General features: G+C 39.1%; 2 protein-coding genes and 1 pseudogene across 11 annotated transcripts; 1 reads left to right on the top strand and 2 right to left on the bottom strand.

Annotated features, from left to right (window-relative positions):
* Window positions 1–610: 610 nt before the first annotated feature.
* LOC137722352 (uncharacterized) lies at window positions 611–6,514 on the bottom strand. Of its 8 annotated transcripts, none has more exons than XM_088692506.1 (14): window positions 6,189–6,376; window positions 5,829–6,087; window positions 5,334–5,674; window positions 4,961–5,246; window positions 4,683–4,750; window positions 3,943–4,191; window positions 3,376–3,451; window positions 2,960–3,036; window positions 2,831–2,880; window positions 2,422–2,506; window positions 1,795–1,893; window positions 1,518–1,581; window positions 1,214–1,327; window positions 611–927 (listed from the first exon to the last, which is right to left on the bottom strand). In XM_088692506.1, the coding sequence occupies exons 1-13, from the start codon at window positions 6,363–6,365 to the stop codon at window positions 1,296–1,298; spliced, it is 1,863 nt and encodes a 620-aa protein (XP_088548632.1). In that variant the 5' UTR covers window positions 6,366–6,376; the 3' UTR covers window positions 611–927; window positions 1,214–1,295. The 8 variants fall into 8 exon arrangements, with proteins under 8 accessions (XP_088548632.1, XP_088548631.1, XP_068317437.1 ...); XM_088692505.1 differs by having other exon boundaries at window positions 611–920; XM_068461336.2 differs by having other exon boundaries at window positions 611–920; window positions 1,214–1,581; window positions 6,189–6,514.
* A 75-nt stretch (window positions 6,515–6,589) lies between these two features.
* On the top strand, window positions 6,590–8,751 carry LOC137722354 (membrane magnesium transporter-like protein). 2 transcript variants are annotated; one of them, XR_015961585.1, is made up of 5 exons: window positions 6,590–6,732; window positions 6,897–6,949; window positions 7,030–7,130; window positions 8,293–8,450; window positions 8,549–8,751. XR_015961585.1 is itself a non-coding variant. In XM_068461339.2 (4 exons), the coding sequence occupies exons 1-4, from the start codon at window positions 6,654–6,656 to the stop codon at window positions 8,384–8,386; spliced, it is 327 nt and encodes a 108-aa protein (XP_068317440.1). In that variant the 5' UTR covers window positions 6,590–6,653; the 3' UTR covers window positions 8,387–8,751. The 2 variants fall into 2 exon arrangements, 1 of the variants encoding a protein (XP_068317440.1); XM_068461339.2 differs by having other exon boundaries at window positions 8,293–8,751.
* A 406-nt stretch (window positions 8,752–9,157) lies between these two features.
* Window positions 9,158–11,154, bottom strand: LOC137722353 (transcription initiation factor TFIID subunit 8 pseudogene; annotated as a pseudogene). The gene has a single exon (XR_015961584.1). The product of XR_015961584.1 is annotated as a transcription initiation factor TFIID subunit 8 pseudogene (transcript).
* Window positions 11,155–15,366: the final 4,212 nt, after the last annotated feature.

The following is a 15,366-nucleotide window of genomic DNA, read 5'->3' as shown; positions in this document are numbered from 1 at the left end:
CAACCAAAAAGAAAATATCATATTCATCATATTTGACCATCAGGTGGTGAATGTATTAAACACATACATCTACCGTAGTTCGCTAAGACTTGATAAGATAATAGAAAGTAGTCCTCTTCCAAAAGCCTTTGTGCGGTGCACTTGTCATAATATAAATGGATATAAGTTTTTTTTTTTTTTTCAAGTTTTCCTCCATCCGTATTACAACATGTGGTGTACCAGTGTAACCAGCCTGTGTCCTGGATACACCGAACAATCTCTTCACCGTAAACAAATTCGCAAACCATCCTACCTTATTATCGATGATTGGACCTAATTTTTTTTCATTTCTCTCTTGAACGCACCTTTAATTTAGTTGTCTATCCATCCAATCATATACATCAAACGAGGAAAGAGTCCATATAAGCCGGTCTTTTCGGATATTGTTGTCAAAACTTGGTTGCATATCCTGCTGCAGCCACTTTACCGAGATGCATTTCGAAGGGATTTCACAGTAGGAACTGTAGGAGAGTAGATTGATGCACTTGAACAATGAACAGCAAAAAGAGAAGTAAATTGGTTGATTCCCTAAGCAACAATTCCAAACGCTACGTCAAGAGCGACGACGATATCCCAAAACGCGCAAATTTATACGGTATAAGCTGAACTTACATTCAAAATTGTTATAAACAAGTGTCAGTGATTACAAATGCAGATATAATGATCGAAATGACAAAGATGGTAACTTCAGATAACTACTGTTGAAGCTTGTCCATAATGTGGTTCCTTTGCTTTACAGACACCAGCAGGGAAGATCGATGCTAAGCTTCCGACATGCATGTTCTCAAACCATATTTGGTCCCTATTCTTTTGATACTGCGTGTGCTTCATCAATAGCGTCCATCCGCCACCATCTCTCTAACTCGGGAAGTTGTTCATCCCTGCAAACTGTGCATATTAGTTCAGCATATTCACTTGACTGACAATTTTCAATAAATTCAACTTGATTACGTTATAGAACAGATGCACAGCAATTTGACGCTAATAAACTCAACGTAAAAAAAATATTTATAGCAGTTGCACTATCAGTTGCCACCCATTTGTTGCTGGCTTACGACCTACACGGAAGATTCCTTCAGTTTATTAGGTGGAGTGCAAGCCACAAATCTGGAATTAGTGCTACCCGTTTATAATATGATAAGATCACAAAAATGCAGCAACCACCAGCCCTTACCATTAAATGACAGCATTGCTGGGAGAAACAGATGTGATTGAGAAATGAGTCTAGACCACTGCACAGTTAGACTATACCCCATCTAGCTCCACTGGTAAAAGGCTTGCCATTTTCCTACATCATTAACTGCAATCACTTCTTTCACTAGAGTTTGATTTATGAAGCATCAATCTGTACATAGGAGCCCCACGATCCAAGACATGTCGTTCCCAATCTGACTGAACTCCAAAGGGGTTCTCCTTAAGCCACCCTGCATTCGTTACAACATAACTTTGTTCACGCAGAACAGTAAGCTTTCCCTTACCATATTTGTGAAACTGTTCTTTCATTCTCACAGAGACGGTCTCTACGTCAGATTGCAGAAAGACCTACCAAATACAAGAGAAGTTAGCAAGTTGACCTGTCAGAGCCCTGTCATGCAGCTCACCTACACAAAATTTTCAAGATTTTGTATGTTTAACAGTGCATGTTGGAGTATACGCCGTTACTTGCAGTGGTTAGAAGGGAGAGTGAAGGTTGGCAAAGAAAGTAGGCAAAGTTCACATGCAGCTCTGTACTGAAGTGGAGTTGAAATAAAGTACCTTTCCATTAGCTGTAAGGAGATCAGAAATTGCTTCAACTAATGACCTTTGCAGCATACTCCATCTATGTTCTGGTTCACTGAAATCAGGATTCGGACACTACATGGGGAAAATCCCAATTAAATTATAGATACCTATATAAATCTAAGTAATCAGTGGAAACATCACATCACATGTACTCCCTACTTTCAATGTCATTTGCAAGTGAAGTGATAGAGACCAATTTAACAGAGAACTATATCTTTCTTAACTTATAATGCAGAAATGCGGCATCAGGTTGTTCTCTACAAGGAACTATTCGGAAAGTTATCAAACGAATTTTTCAAAAGATAAAGTAAATATATGAATCACAATACAATTCCATTAAAGAAAACAAGAAATTTAAAAAAAAAAAAAAAAAACTCAGTTTACCATGTCTTTTTAGTGTTGGCATGGGAAAAAACCAATATCGGCAGAATGATATTACATTTTCCTAATTCATAAAGTAATAACAACGTCTAGGTACGAACCCTATCTAGACACTTGATTAAAGAGGCAGAACCGTTGTTGGTAGAATGACATTACATTCTGATAAGAGATAGAGTTTTGACCAATAAAAGATAAGAGACATAGAGTTGCAATCCTAACCTGTATTGACACAAGAACTAGCTTTCCAGGGTAACTAGAGATAATCGAACGGAATGTTGATGTTGCATTTGTTGCGATGAAATACCTAATGTAGACAAAAGCAGAACATAGATAAGATGATGAAGCTTGAGCTTTAATGTTAGAAACATCCTATTCTATCAATGAAAACAGCATAGTTTCCTACATCAACCCCAAATTCAAACAGATAGGTGCAAACACACACTCACACAGGCTGCGTCCACTAAATTTAACTTACAAAACTGAACAACCAATTTTATCCGGCACAAGCTAACTAGACATGCACAATACAAAGAATTGCTGGACCTAGTTTAATTTCATGTAGAAGTCAGTTAATCCAGCAAATTCACAAGGACATAGTTGTTTTGCAGCACAAGGATAGAACCCTTACCTGTTTCGTATACCAGACTGGTGAACAGAATCCAGACAACGTTGTACAAGCTGAAAGAAGTTGTAAAACTGTCACTAGTAGATGATAAGAATAAGCAAAAAGAATATAAAAAACTAAAATACTGGAAACCTTTTTATTTATCTCCAAACCAAGAAAGTTCAAATCCTTCCTTATTTTGGCCATCCCGAAAAGGAACATTCCATTACCTGTCATTTATTATTTGGAGTTAGAAAATAACCAGTGACTTCTATGACTATCTCATAATCAAATCATAAAGTTTTTTTCCCCAATATTATAGAAACATTTAAATGAATATTTGTTTATCCCAATCATAAGTTTATCATTTGTATCAAATTTAGCTTCTTGTGAGAACTTGATCATCATGTTTCTCTGTTTTAACTTTCTTACACAGAGAACAAGAACAACTAATAATGTAACAAACTGCAACCTAAAAGTGGAGAGGAGGCGGGGGGGGGGGGGGGGGGGGGGGGGGGGGAGGAGGGGGGAGAACCCATAAGAGCATATAAGAAGCCCAAATACTATACCACTTCCAATATCAACTACCAAAGGTTGAGCTGGATCAGAATAGGCAGCAATCCAGTCTATATCAAAAGGGTATGCCTGCAAAATACCACTGCTTTCAGAATTTTGAAAAAAATAATATGCAATGCCGGACAATTGTATGTTTTGGAAGTGAATTGAATCCGAAGGATCTCTTAGCTGAGAGTGAAGTCAGGTTGATGCATCAATTCACATTTTACCCATAAATAAATTTAAACAAAGTGTTTTGAGTTAATGGCCCTTGTGGTAGGAACTACTACCACCATCATGAGATACAAGGCTAGATTCCCAAAGAACTGCAGCTCATGTACTTTCATATATTACAGTGGTTTGGGACAGTCATTGCAAGAAGGGGTTCATTTTCTGATTAACACACATGCAAAATATATACCAATATTGACGTGGCCACCAGATACTAGATGGTCTTTCCAACCATGATGGGTTACAATACAAGACATTTAGTTTTGTCTCATTCGATAATTCTGAATCAATTTTTTTCAAGCTTCTGGTTAAAGTAGTGAATTTTTATGAAAGAAGAGCATGAAACATACCCTATCTAAGGCCATGACCCCCGGAAGTTTTCTTCCCTTGAGAAACTCCCATACAACTGAAGCATTCTCAATCGTGGTCAAATGAGAGACAGAATTTGATTCCTTCACCATTGCTTCGCATGCCATACTCCCAACAACAGTTACGCTGCAGTTGCTTTGACTTAGTTGATTAAGCATTTGGGCCAGTATAGAAGCTCCTTTTGTGCAGTTACTCATACGGAATTTTACTGGACCAATCCAAGTGACTTTCTGCACTTCAAATGAGGGAGGTCTGATAATGAGTCCATGACAAGGCCAGAAACAATGCGTGCTTAAACACTCAACACAAAAGAGAACATAATTCCGTCAAGAAAGAAAATAGAGATGACATCAAGATGGAATTTAACTTTGAAACTTTTGCAATAAAATTTAAAATTTTCAGTTTTCAATGCTGAAAAGTAAACAACCATAAAGGTGCAAAAGAACAGAATAATGAATATGGAGCCCAACACCGGAGTTGAAAGTGAAAAAACCGTCTCGAGGGCTATATTAAGCTTGCTAGATGTCGTGCTTAGATAAAGTACCTGAGCAAACTCTTATGCACACTAAAACCTATCAATAAAACGAAGCATTGTCTAAATACAAAGAGAAATAGTTAACAAATTGATACTGTCACCTCAAAACCTAATTAAATTGGCATTTCAAAACCAAAAAACAATTCCTCTTCCTTATAATAGTACTTTGAAAGTCTTTTGATTTACCTTGCACTTTGTAAGCGTGGAGTTTATATCAACCAACGATACAGGCCCAATATCAATAGGTACCCACCCTAAAATAGGGGAAAATAACTTGGATTAAAACCCAATTTCACAAGTTACTATCATATGAGACTTAGATTGTGCAGTTTCAAAGATATTGTGATCAGCAAAAGCAGTCAAAAGAATAAGTCAATTCATTCATGGCTACATGCTCTAATCATTCATGGAAAGGAAGGGAGTCAAAAGGCATCATATTTTTGGTCAATCAAATGCAGTCTCACCATCTGGAATACCATGAGCAGGAAATATTTCCAATTGCTTCGGAAGGGAATCATTCTTGCACCAAAAGTCTTTTGGATATAGTATCTGTACATTTCTATTGTGTGCAAGCTGGACTATATCTAAAGCTTCTTTAAGTGCCCCATGTTCCAAGAAATTCAAGGGAACGGATATCCCTAAGGCGTGAATTATTTGAAATGACATCATTCCAACAAAGACTAACCCATCGCATATTGAAGCTAAGGAGTGCAAAGCAGCTGCTTTATCAGAGAGATTACCCCCACCAATCTGCATATCCAAAGATAACAAAGTTAGAGTTCATAAGTCAAATTTTAACTGGAGCCAAATAAAAATATAATAGCAGCAAGGGCATACAATTGCTACATAAGGTTTTGTGTCGGTTTCTGCAGCCCTGCTAAGTTGAGATAGGCTCTTCTCAAAGTGGAAACCAGCTAAGTTTCCATAGCAGAAGCGAGCAACTCCACAGGTGGATGCAAGCATCTTATGAGACCGGGAAAAGTAGTCATTAACAAAAATATCAACTCCTGATGACAATACTTGAGCAAATTTTGAACAATTGGCAACTTCCCCTCTAAACTCAGAAAGATTCTCAAGAAGAACAATATCTCCTTTCTCAAAACCTTCCAACTTTGATGCCAGGTTAGAAATACATTGCACCGGAGCAACTTTGTAGTCAACAAGAGATGACAAGAAATCTAATTTATGGAAACCAACAAGCAATAAACCAACTATCAAAATGCTGAATTGTCACACAACTCAAACAACACAACGTTCACTATCATAGAACATCATAATTGTCTAAATTACAGTTATAAACTAAAACTAACATTACCAAGAAGCATTATATACCTGCAACAGACTGTGCAATACTCAGTTTAGGATTAGTTTTAACACTCCAATCACTAGCAAGAACCACTCTAGCCCCGGATTGGCATAAATACTTAATTGTTAATACTGCATCGGATTGGAATCTGTGTTGTTCCACATGTTCATGAAGCAAAAGGGCAGAGTCAAATCTGACCAGGACAACTTTTGCAGCAAGCTCCTCCCTTGGAAATGTTCTGAGAGTCTGCAAGTGAGGCAAGGGATCCAATTCTCCTCCATTGGCCTAAACAGAAAAACCCCAATTGAAAAAATTGAAAAATAATCACATAAAAGAAAAAAAGAAGCAAAATTTAGCTGGTGGATTAGAGTGTTAGAAGAACTTACCTTACAATTAAATGTTAAATTAGTGCCAATGAGATTTGCTCTGAGATATTCGACACTGAAACGGTGACGTTTTGGAGAGAGGCTTGAGGATGTGGGAGAGAAACGGGGACGTTTGGGAGAAGAACCTGAGAATTTGGGAGAGTTGCTGAAAGAGAAAGTTGCATGAAGTTGAACCATGTTTCTGCTATGGAGCCTCTCTGGCTGTGCCCGTTTTAACTTTAGCACGGAGAAGATGAAACGACGTGTCGTTTATTGTGATGGTGTCGCGTTAGGAAACTGATACATATAAACGACATGTATTTCCAAGTTTTAATTCGCATCTTCTACAAAACGAAGCAAAAGGGGACAAGAAGCCCTCTCTCAGAGTTTACAGGAGAAGAGCCAAACGCCGATTCGTTCTTGCATCGCTAACGACGTCGTTTAGGCCAATACCGGAGTTCTAACCTGCCGGAGATTGGAGCTATAATGGCGATGAGTTTGGGCTTCGTTGTTGGCATCCTGGGAGTTGTAGTTCTCTCTCACGCTGCTTATTCAACCGTTCAATGTAAGCCCTAATCGTCTCTATATCTATATCCGTACATACATACATACATACATATATATATATATATATATATATATTTCAATTTGCATTAGAGAGTAAAAGGAATATAGGGTTTAGTTGTGTGATTGAAATTGGAAAGGTTGGTTGATTTGATTTGATTGCAGACAGGGGATTGTTGAAGATTATGGAGGAAGAGTTTTCAGGACCTCCATTAACTGTGAGATTTAACAAATACAAATTCATGAAATTGGGTTGATTGTGGTTTAGCGTGTCTAAAAGGGTTTATTGGGAATGCAGGTGGTCGCTGAATTGCTTCTAGGGCTAGGGTTCTGTATGTGGGCGGCACTTACTGTCCCGGGCACGTTTCTTTCGATTCATCCCTACTCTGAAGAGAACAGGTACGTATACGTGTTTTATTCTGTTCAATACCTGACTTGGATTTGAGTTCAGGGTGTGATTGGACTATTTTCGATACCTGCAATTGAAAGTTGAAGTAAACTGTAGTCATTGCGTTATGCTTATGCACTTTGCATACAATACCTTTTAATTATAATCTCGAGTTTGAGAATCTGTGAGTTGGCAAGGACTGGATGGAAAGAAGATGGCAACAATCTCAAAATTCATGTTTGGTTCATAGTAAGCTTGAGAAAGTAGAGAACGTACTAACGGGAACTTTTAATTTTCCCTTGAGAAGATAATACTTTGGGAACTTTACCAAATCCTGACAAAATTGGAAGGAGAGAGTTTGAGAAGAAAAACCTAAAGTTAATTCCTTTTTCTTTCTATTTTCACTAATAATAATAATAGGATAATGGAAAGTTAAAGGCCTTGTTTGGTTTTAAGGATTTTATTGGATTGCATAACTCACTGAATTCAATGTGTGTTGAATGAAGAAATGGATGCCAACTCCAAATTTTGTCCAGAGAATTATTTTCCATCTTCAACTTGGATAAGAAACCAGACGAGCACAAAGACTTTAGTTCTTTGCTTTCTCCATTATCAATAAACCCAACATAGGCTAAGAGCTGAATTTGTATGTCTGATTGTAGTGGGGATTATTGATAAGATAATTAGCTGTTCACATGTCCTTCTGAAGATTGTGCAGCAAGCTTACAGATTGAAAAGGGAACTTTCTTTCTTTAAAATTTATTAACTTGTTAAGCTATCTGTAAGGTTAATGGCAGATGTGGATTAACCCTTAATGGCAGATGTGGATTAACCCTCAAGTTGTCTCCATCAGTTATCTAGTTCATTTTTCCTTGCATAATTAACTTTTTATACATCGGTAAGACTGAGGGTGAAGCATTGGTGCATATTGATAGAGATGAGTGGATAACAAATGTGCACTCTTCAACATGGAAAGAACCGGCTATGTTTGCTCTTTTTAGGCATAAACTTTGCAAGAGAAAACTGTGTTAATGAAATATCTCAGTTGCTTTTTATTCCATGGTCTCTGTACTGGAAATTAACAATTGTGGAATAATTGCTAATTTGACTTTGGAAATGCTATATGCAAGATGTTTGATTGGATCATTGACATCTGTTTATTTTGGAGTGCAGGATTGTTTCTCTACCAGACAACCTTGACTTTATGATCTTCAACCATCGTGCCAGAGTGTTTCCCGTGGAGTTGGATTTGAATTTCAAACACTGACGATTTCAAACCATCGTGGAATGTGTTCGACCAAAGCACCGACGATTTCAGTTTCTTTCTTGGCCTTTAGGGTAGAATGGCAGCATTCGGCAGATCAGTGCTGTTTCTGCATCGTGGAATGTGTTCGACCAAAGCACCGACGATTTCAGTTTCTTTCTTGGCCTTTAGGGTAGAATGGCAGCATTCGGCAGATCAGTGCTGTTTCTGCATATGTTTCCATGCGTGTTCTAGTTGTCTTGGATTATGTTTTTGTATTTTCTCTTCACTGTGTATAACCAAAGGCAGATACCTGCTGACTTTATTGTTGCCTTGGCCTAGTCATTTAAAGTAATTTAAACTTGGAGACGATTTAGCTTTCGATATAACTATGCCTGCTTGTCAAATTGAAGAGTTCAATGACATTACTTACCCATGTTGTGAACTGATTCTCCCGGGATTTCTATGGTGTTCCGGAGTACCTTATGTTGTAAAGTTTTTAATCATTAAATATTTGTAAAAGATAAAATGATCATTTTCTTATCGTTTGGTCTTAAATCAAGCTTTTGAATTTCCAATTTAAGAAAGCAGCATGTGATCACTGTCTCCCACTCTTAAGGGAAGTACATTTTCTGTTGGGAAGTAATTTTCGGACATCTCTTTTCTCCTCCTCACCTCCATATATTTTGTACTTGCATACTTGCATGGTGAGAAAAGAGGCGTGCGAAAACCATTTTCTCTTCTTTACTTTAAATTACTACCCAAAAAAGTATAAACGGATCCACTCAAAAGGAATTGAAGACAAGGAGGAGCACATAATTTGCGCCGATCAACTCAATATTCGAATTCAATGTGTCAATACAAATCTCAGATGGTGGGGAAAAAATAATACCCCAAAACAACTTCATCCTAGAAAAATTGGTTCACAAGAAAGCATGGAAATTGAAAGAATCATTCACATTACCTCTAACTAGATTCTACTTGCAGAACAACAGAGTACATAAAAATACCACTCCTAAAATCCCTAGAAAACCAGTCAATCAAATTAATCTACAACTGAGTGAGTTCCTGTGGGTTTTCCATCGACTGTCTAAGAATAAACTCTGCTCTCCTCTTCTTGTCATCCCTCTCCTCGTCTCGCCCGAACCAATATGCTGGTCTTCCGGAACCCTTCTGTTGCAGGCTCAGATGGGAAGGTTGCCCCAGAAACTTCTTCCCGCTTCTGAACTTGAAATTCACTGACGGCCTGGTTTCGGGAAGAAGCTGTCTCCTCTCATCGTCTCCATCCATCCACGCCCCGCTTTTCACCGCTTCAATGGCGGGCGCAAACGCATCCAAAAGGGAAGAACCCGCATTGTTCCCTTTTGCCACTTCGTCTGAAAACCTGGATGGCAAAACTACTTGGGATACTGATACATCTTTCTCCCCCGGCTGGATTGGCGGTTCAAGGAATGGATTACTTTGATCACTCTCGTTCCCCTGTAATAATAACAATCCCTTTCCATCATTACTGCCGCCGCTGCCGCCCCTCAATGCCACTGCTGCAGAGGCTTCTCCTGAACCAGAAGCCTCACCATTGCACAATAACCTCTGCTGCAGACTCAACAGAGACCTCTCAGCCTTCCTCCTCTGCCTAGCCTGCTCGATCTTATCTTCTCGAGGATCGGTCTTCCTCTCATTCCACATTGGTGTTTGGATGTAAGTATGTGGATCAGGGAAAGCCGGCAACCAATTGGGCAAATGCTTACTTGGCGGAGCCTCCCCCATCTGCTCGAAATTTGGGATCAATTTCCGTTGTTTGATCACCGGAAACCAAGGCAATGGCTGTGCAAACGGGATCTCTTCAGCCGAACCCACATACTCGACAATGCCTCTTACAATCCCAGACTTTGCAAAACAATGACCCACCTCGGCAGCACCCAAAAACCCTTGCGCCGACTCCAAATCCTCCAACGCCCCAATAATATCAAACACATTGGATTCGGTTCTACCCGCTAAGTTGGCGTAAAAACTCGACATCTTCCCTAGGTCACGGAGGTGTCTGATGGCAATGTCAGCAAGGGAATCCAAAGCAGACTCCTTGAAGCTCTGAAACCCAACGCTCTCGCATATCTGCGCCACCGCAACTGTCGACAAGGCCCGGCCAAACTCATCAGCTCCTCCTCCACCTCCTGTTCTCCTTGGCGCATCGCTACTTGGTTGATTCACTCTGCTGCTACTGTCCGCATCTCCATGGCTCATATTCAAACCCTCATATCACTCAGCTTTTTCTTCAACTCTCATAATAATCGACCCGTGAGCGCATTCCCGCAAGAACCCACGAATTTTCCCTCCTTTTGCCTCGTTTTCTCGGCAGTCAAACAGAAACATACGAAGGGGGAAAGAAAAATCGAGCTCACACTCAGAAACCCTAGAAAAATCTCAGACCGCAGAGCAGCGAGAGATAGTCAAAATTGAAATGAAAGAAACGCAATTCACGGAGTCTTGTAGCGAATCGAAGACTCCGGAACACGAATCAGAAGCAAAATTGCAGAGTTCGGATTCATATTGAGTGAAACATCGCAGACCCTAAAGGAGTAAGGGGAAGTAAGGCGAGGGAGAACGTTTGGGATATGAAGGGAATTTATGAATTTTTGAAAGGAAAAAAAATGAAATTTAGTAAATTTCTGGTAAGACCAAATAGCAAAATTGGCATCAAAATTCAAATGGGGAAGGAGATATTGGAAAACGAAGAGAGGGAAGGAAGGCGAGGGATTTCGATGATAAAAATTTGAGGGGGGGTTTGGGTTTAATTTTATAGAGATTTCAGTAAACTCAGAGGCGGTATCTGGGCGGTTTAGTGGGCTTGGAATATTGATGGGCCTTCTGTATTGCTGACCAGGTGAGCAAGATTTACTTCTATATTTTTGAAAAGTGTTATTGGCACTTTAAAATTTTCATTTTACACTCCTCACAAATGTATTTTTTTTTTCCTAATATAGAAAGTTTGGAGTGTAGAATGAGATTTTTGGAGTGCTAATAACAATTCCCATATTTTTTTTAGAATTGTTATTAGCACTCCAAAAATCTTATTCTACACTTCAAAACTTCTATATTAGAAAAGAAAAATACACTTGTGAGGAGTGCAGGATGAGATTTTTTGTGACAGCGCGTTCCGAAAATTTTTAAAACGTACGCGTGAAAAGACGATTTTGCCTCTAGTGTAATTTTTACGTTGTGTGGTTGTTTTGAGCTTGGTGTGGCTGGTTGTGGACCACACACATTTCCCTACACTTTTCCTTCACCCTTCCTTGTCCCTGCACCCTGTCCCGTGCCATTTCCCTTCCCATTTTCTATCCCATTTGTACGGAAATACCCCAAAACCCTTGTAATCTTCACAGATCAAAGAAACAAAGTACATATTCATGCTCGTGAGGTCCGTAGAAGTTCAACCATACCCATTTCAGGCAAGAATACCTTCGTTTTCACGTCGAACTCGGGATACCCGATTTTTGTCACTGTTCATGCACACGTAAATTCTTATGTTTTTGGGAATTTCAAGCTTGTAGGAAGCTTGGTGAGGTCCTTAGGAGGCTCGGGGTGGTTCGTTTGAAGGTTTTGGATGGCGGGATCGTGAGTTTCGAGGTTGGCCGGAGTTGGTGGTGTTTTCCCGGCAAGATTTCGTGGATTTTAGCACTTGAAAGTGGTATGAACTTGTTCCTCTCATTGTAAGCTTCAATTTGGTACCAATTTTGTGAAATTTGGTTGAAAAACGAAGAAGATAGGACGATTTGAAGTTTTCCCGATTTTTCGACGCCAACGACGGCCCCGGAGCCTCGCCAAAGAAGACGACGGAATATTCCGTCAGTTTGGACGGAATATTCCTAACGGCGTTAACGGAATCCGTTAAAGTTAACGGAATATTCCTAACGGCATTAACTGACGCCATCAGCGTGCCAGGCAAGTGCCTGCGCATGGCCGGCGCGTGTGGCCGTGCCTTGGCCGACGCGTGGGGGCGCGTGCGACGGTGAAAATTTTTTTTCTAAAAATATGGGGATGTTCCTGAGGTTGAGTAGATCACGTTGGTGTATTCATACATCCCATTTGAGCATTGTATGAGAAGTTATTTCATAAGGTTGGTTATGTGCTTTAAAATTAACGTTTTTATAGTTGTTTCGCATATAGGTGATACCTATCCCGAGGACGAGCGTGGTCACTCGAGGCAAAGGGGTCACGACCCTTCCACATACCAGTGAGTGGGCTTTTGGTTTACCTATATACTTATACTTTTCCCAGAAAGTGAGATGAAACGTTTATTTGTTATATGCCATGCTTATAGTTTGTCATTTATTTACGCATTATGAGTCGCATATGTTTATATATGTTTGGTGCTGCAGACGCACAGGTAAGTGCCAGGTGAGTTATGATTTATGTTTACGTTTAGTAGTGATTTGAGATGCTTAGAAAGCTCTTAACCTGCACCCCCGGTGTTAGTGCTCCCGCCCAGAGTTGGGCACAGTCCTTCACGTGATGTTCACATCCCGCACCACATGCTCATCTTGGATCCAAGTTAGGTGCACAGTCCTGTCATACAGACCACTTTAGGTGGTTCCGACTCGTAGGTGACCCGCGATTATTCGCTCAGCCTTCACGTGATCGTAGCACTTGAGCGTACTTATATTACACCCAGGCTTGTCATACAGACCACTATAGGTGGTTCCGACTCGTGTGCAGGTATAGTTAGTGAGATGGAGATTTGAGCTCTAGATTCAGCCGTACAGGTCACGTTAGGTGACTCCGGCTGACAGATTACGTGGCATTGATTTGTTATTACCTGAGCACTTGCATTTTACTTCGAGGTTTTGACATAGCATATTTTCCGAGCATGATTGATATATTTGTATATTATATTTTCTGGGAAGTATACAGGTTTTACGGCGAGGGGTTAGAACTTGTTTATGAAATGGTTTTTGAAAAGCTTTGTTTTTGCCCACTCACGCTTTTTGTTTTGCGCCCCTCCAGGTTCTAGTTGGCTAGCACGTTTGGTGGCTTCCCTGAGGATTTCCTTGGCATATCTAACAGATTATTACCAGTGTAGAGGACCACCTATGGGTGTGCTTTTGTAGTATCGTTTTCTCCCGGACTGCATTAGGTCTTCGTGCTCTGAACTTTGGTTTTCACACTTACGCTTGCACATGTTTGTTATCACTTTGTGTAAAGCTGGTTCTTTTTATTTATTCGTACTATTTTTATTATTATTTTATTAGCTTCAGCACTGTGCACATGGTTACGTCACTTCCACGTGACGGCCAGCATGCCCTGATCTCGATCGGGGTGTGTCATTTTTGGAGTACCAATAACACTTTCCTGTTTTTTTGGGACTTTTTATTTGAACCAAGTTGTCTTCTGTCTACCCTCATCACTTTTTTGTTGAAGATAATGCTGAGGATATCAAATTTGCAAACTAAAAAAATGTGGTTGTTGATGATCCAATTAGGGTGGTACTAAAAGGGTAATGCTAGGAAGACTAAAATTGGAAATTAAATGATGTGTTACCAATAGAAATGAACACGTTTATCTAGGGGTGAGTTCGGTTTCATTTAGTTCGATTTTTTGCCAAAACCAAAATTGAAATGAAACTTGGTTCGGTTTGGTTGAATTTTCTTTCTATTTTTCAATTCGATTTTTTTCAGTTTGGTTAGGTTTCGATATGGTTTCAGTTTTTTTATTTTTTTATTATAAAACTTGATCTTCTTTTAATATGGAATTTAGAAAAGAGGCTTGCATTGGTAGACTAATAATAAAAAATGAGTTTTATCACAAATGGTCCCTGACATTGATCAAACTCATCGTTTTGGTCCTTCATTTTCAAAATCAATTAATGTCGTCCCTGACATTCACTACTGCACATCAATTTGGTCATTTCATTAAGATTTCGTCAACTATTCTGTTAGTTTGTATGTGAGACCCACAAATCCAATGAAATGGTGGCATGTGGATAACACGAAATAAGGGTTTTTATCGCAAATGGTCCCTGACATCGATTCATTGGTCCCTGAGTTTTAAAAATCGATAAATTTGGTCTCTGATTTTCAATACTGCACATCAATTTAATCCTTCTGTTAAAGTTTCGTTAATATTTTTTATCCCACTAATCCAATCATATGGCACCACATGAATTAAATATAAGAAACATTTTTTTTTTAAGATTTAAAACTAAAAGTAAAATAAGAAACTAAAAACCAAAACTAAAAGAAAAAAAAAAGTCATTGTCGTCTTCATCAGGCTATGCTCAAAATGAAAAGGAAGGCACCATGACACCACACTAAAGTACTTGGCCTCCTAAACTCAATCCTCATTCTCTCTAGTTGGTTGTAATCCTAAATCTTATCAAATTTGAATTGAATTTGGATTCGATTTTATCGAATTTATATTGAACTTTTTTTCCATTTGGGGTTGTGGGATGCGAGAAAAATGCAAACGTGGAATACTCTTCTTTTGGTTCACTCTTAGAAAAATAGTTTCTTACAATTAATTCACGTTGAGCCATATAATTGGATTAGTGGGACCACATTAACGGAGGGAATAAATTAATGTGCGGTAGTGAAAGTTAGGGACCAAATTTATCGATTTTTGAAACTCAAGGACCAAAATGAGGAGTTGGATCAATGTCAAGGGCCATTTGCGATAAAACCCCTTATTTTGTGTAATCCACGTGTCACCATTTGATTGGATTTTTGAGTCCTACATACAAACTAGCATAATAGTTGATGAAATCTTAACGGAATAATCAAATTGATGTGAGATAGTGAATGTCAGGGATGACATTGATTGATTTTGAAAGTGAGGGACCAAAATGATGAGTTTGGTCAATCTCAGGAACCATTTGTGATAAAAACCCATAAGAAAATGGGGAAAGTGGAGAGTGGGAAGGTAGTTGTACATATACAAGATCATATAAATCAATCCTATTCTATCAACAACATCAATTGCAAAGAAAAATGATCACCCCATCCATTCAATAA

Source organism: Pyrus communis, chromosome 4 (assembly GCF_041283825.1).
Source record: "Pyrus communis isolate YQ-2024b chromosome 4, ASM4128382v1, whole genome shotgun sequence".
NCBI classification, from domain to species: domain Eukaryota; kingdom Viridiplantae; phylum Streptophyta; class Magnoliopsida; order Rosales; family Rosaceae; genus Pyrus; species Pyrus communis.
This window is presented reverse-complemented; position numbering and strand designations above follow the sequence as displayed.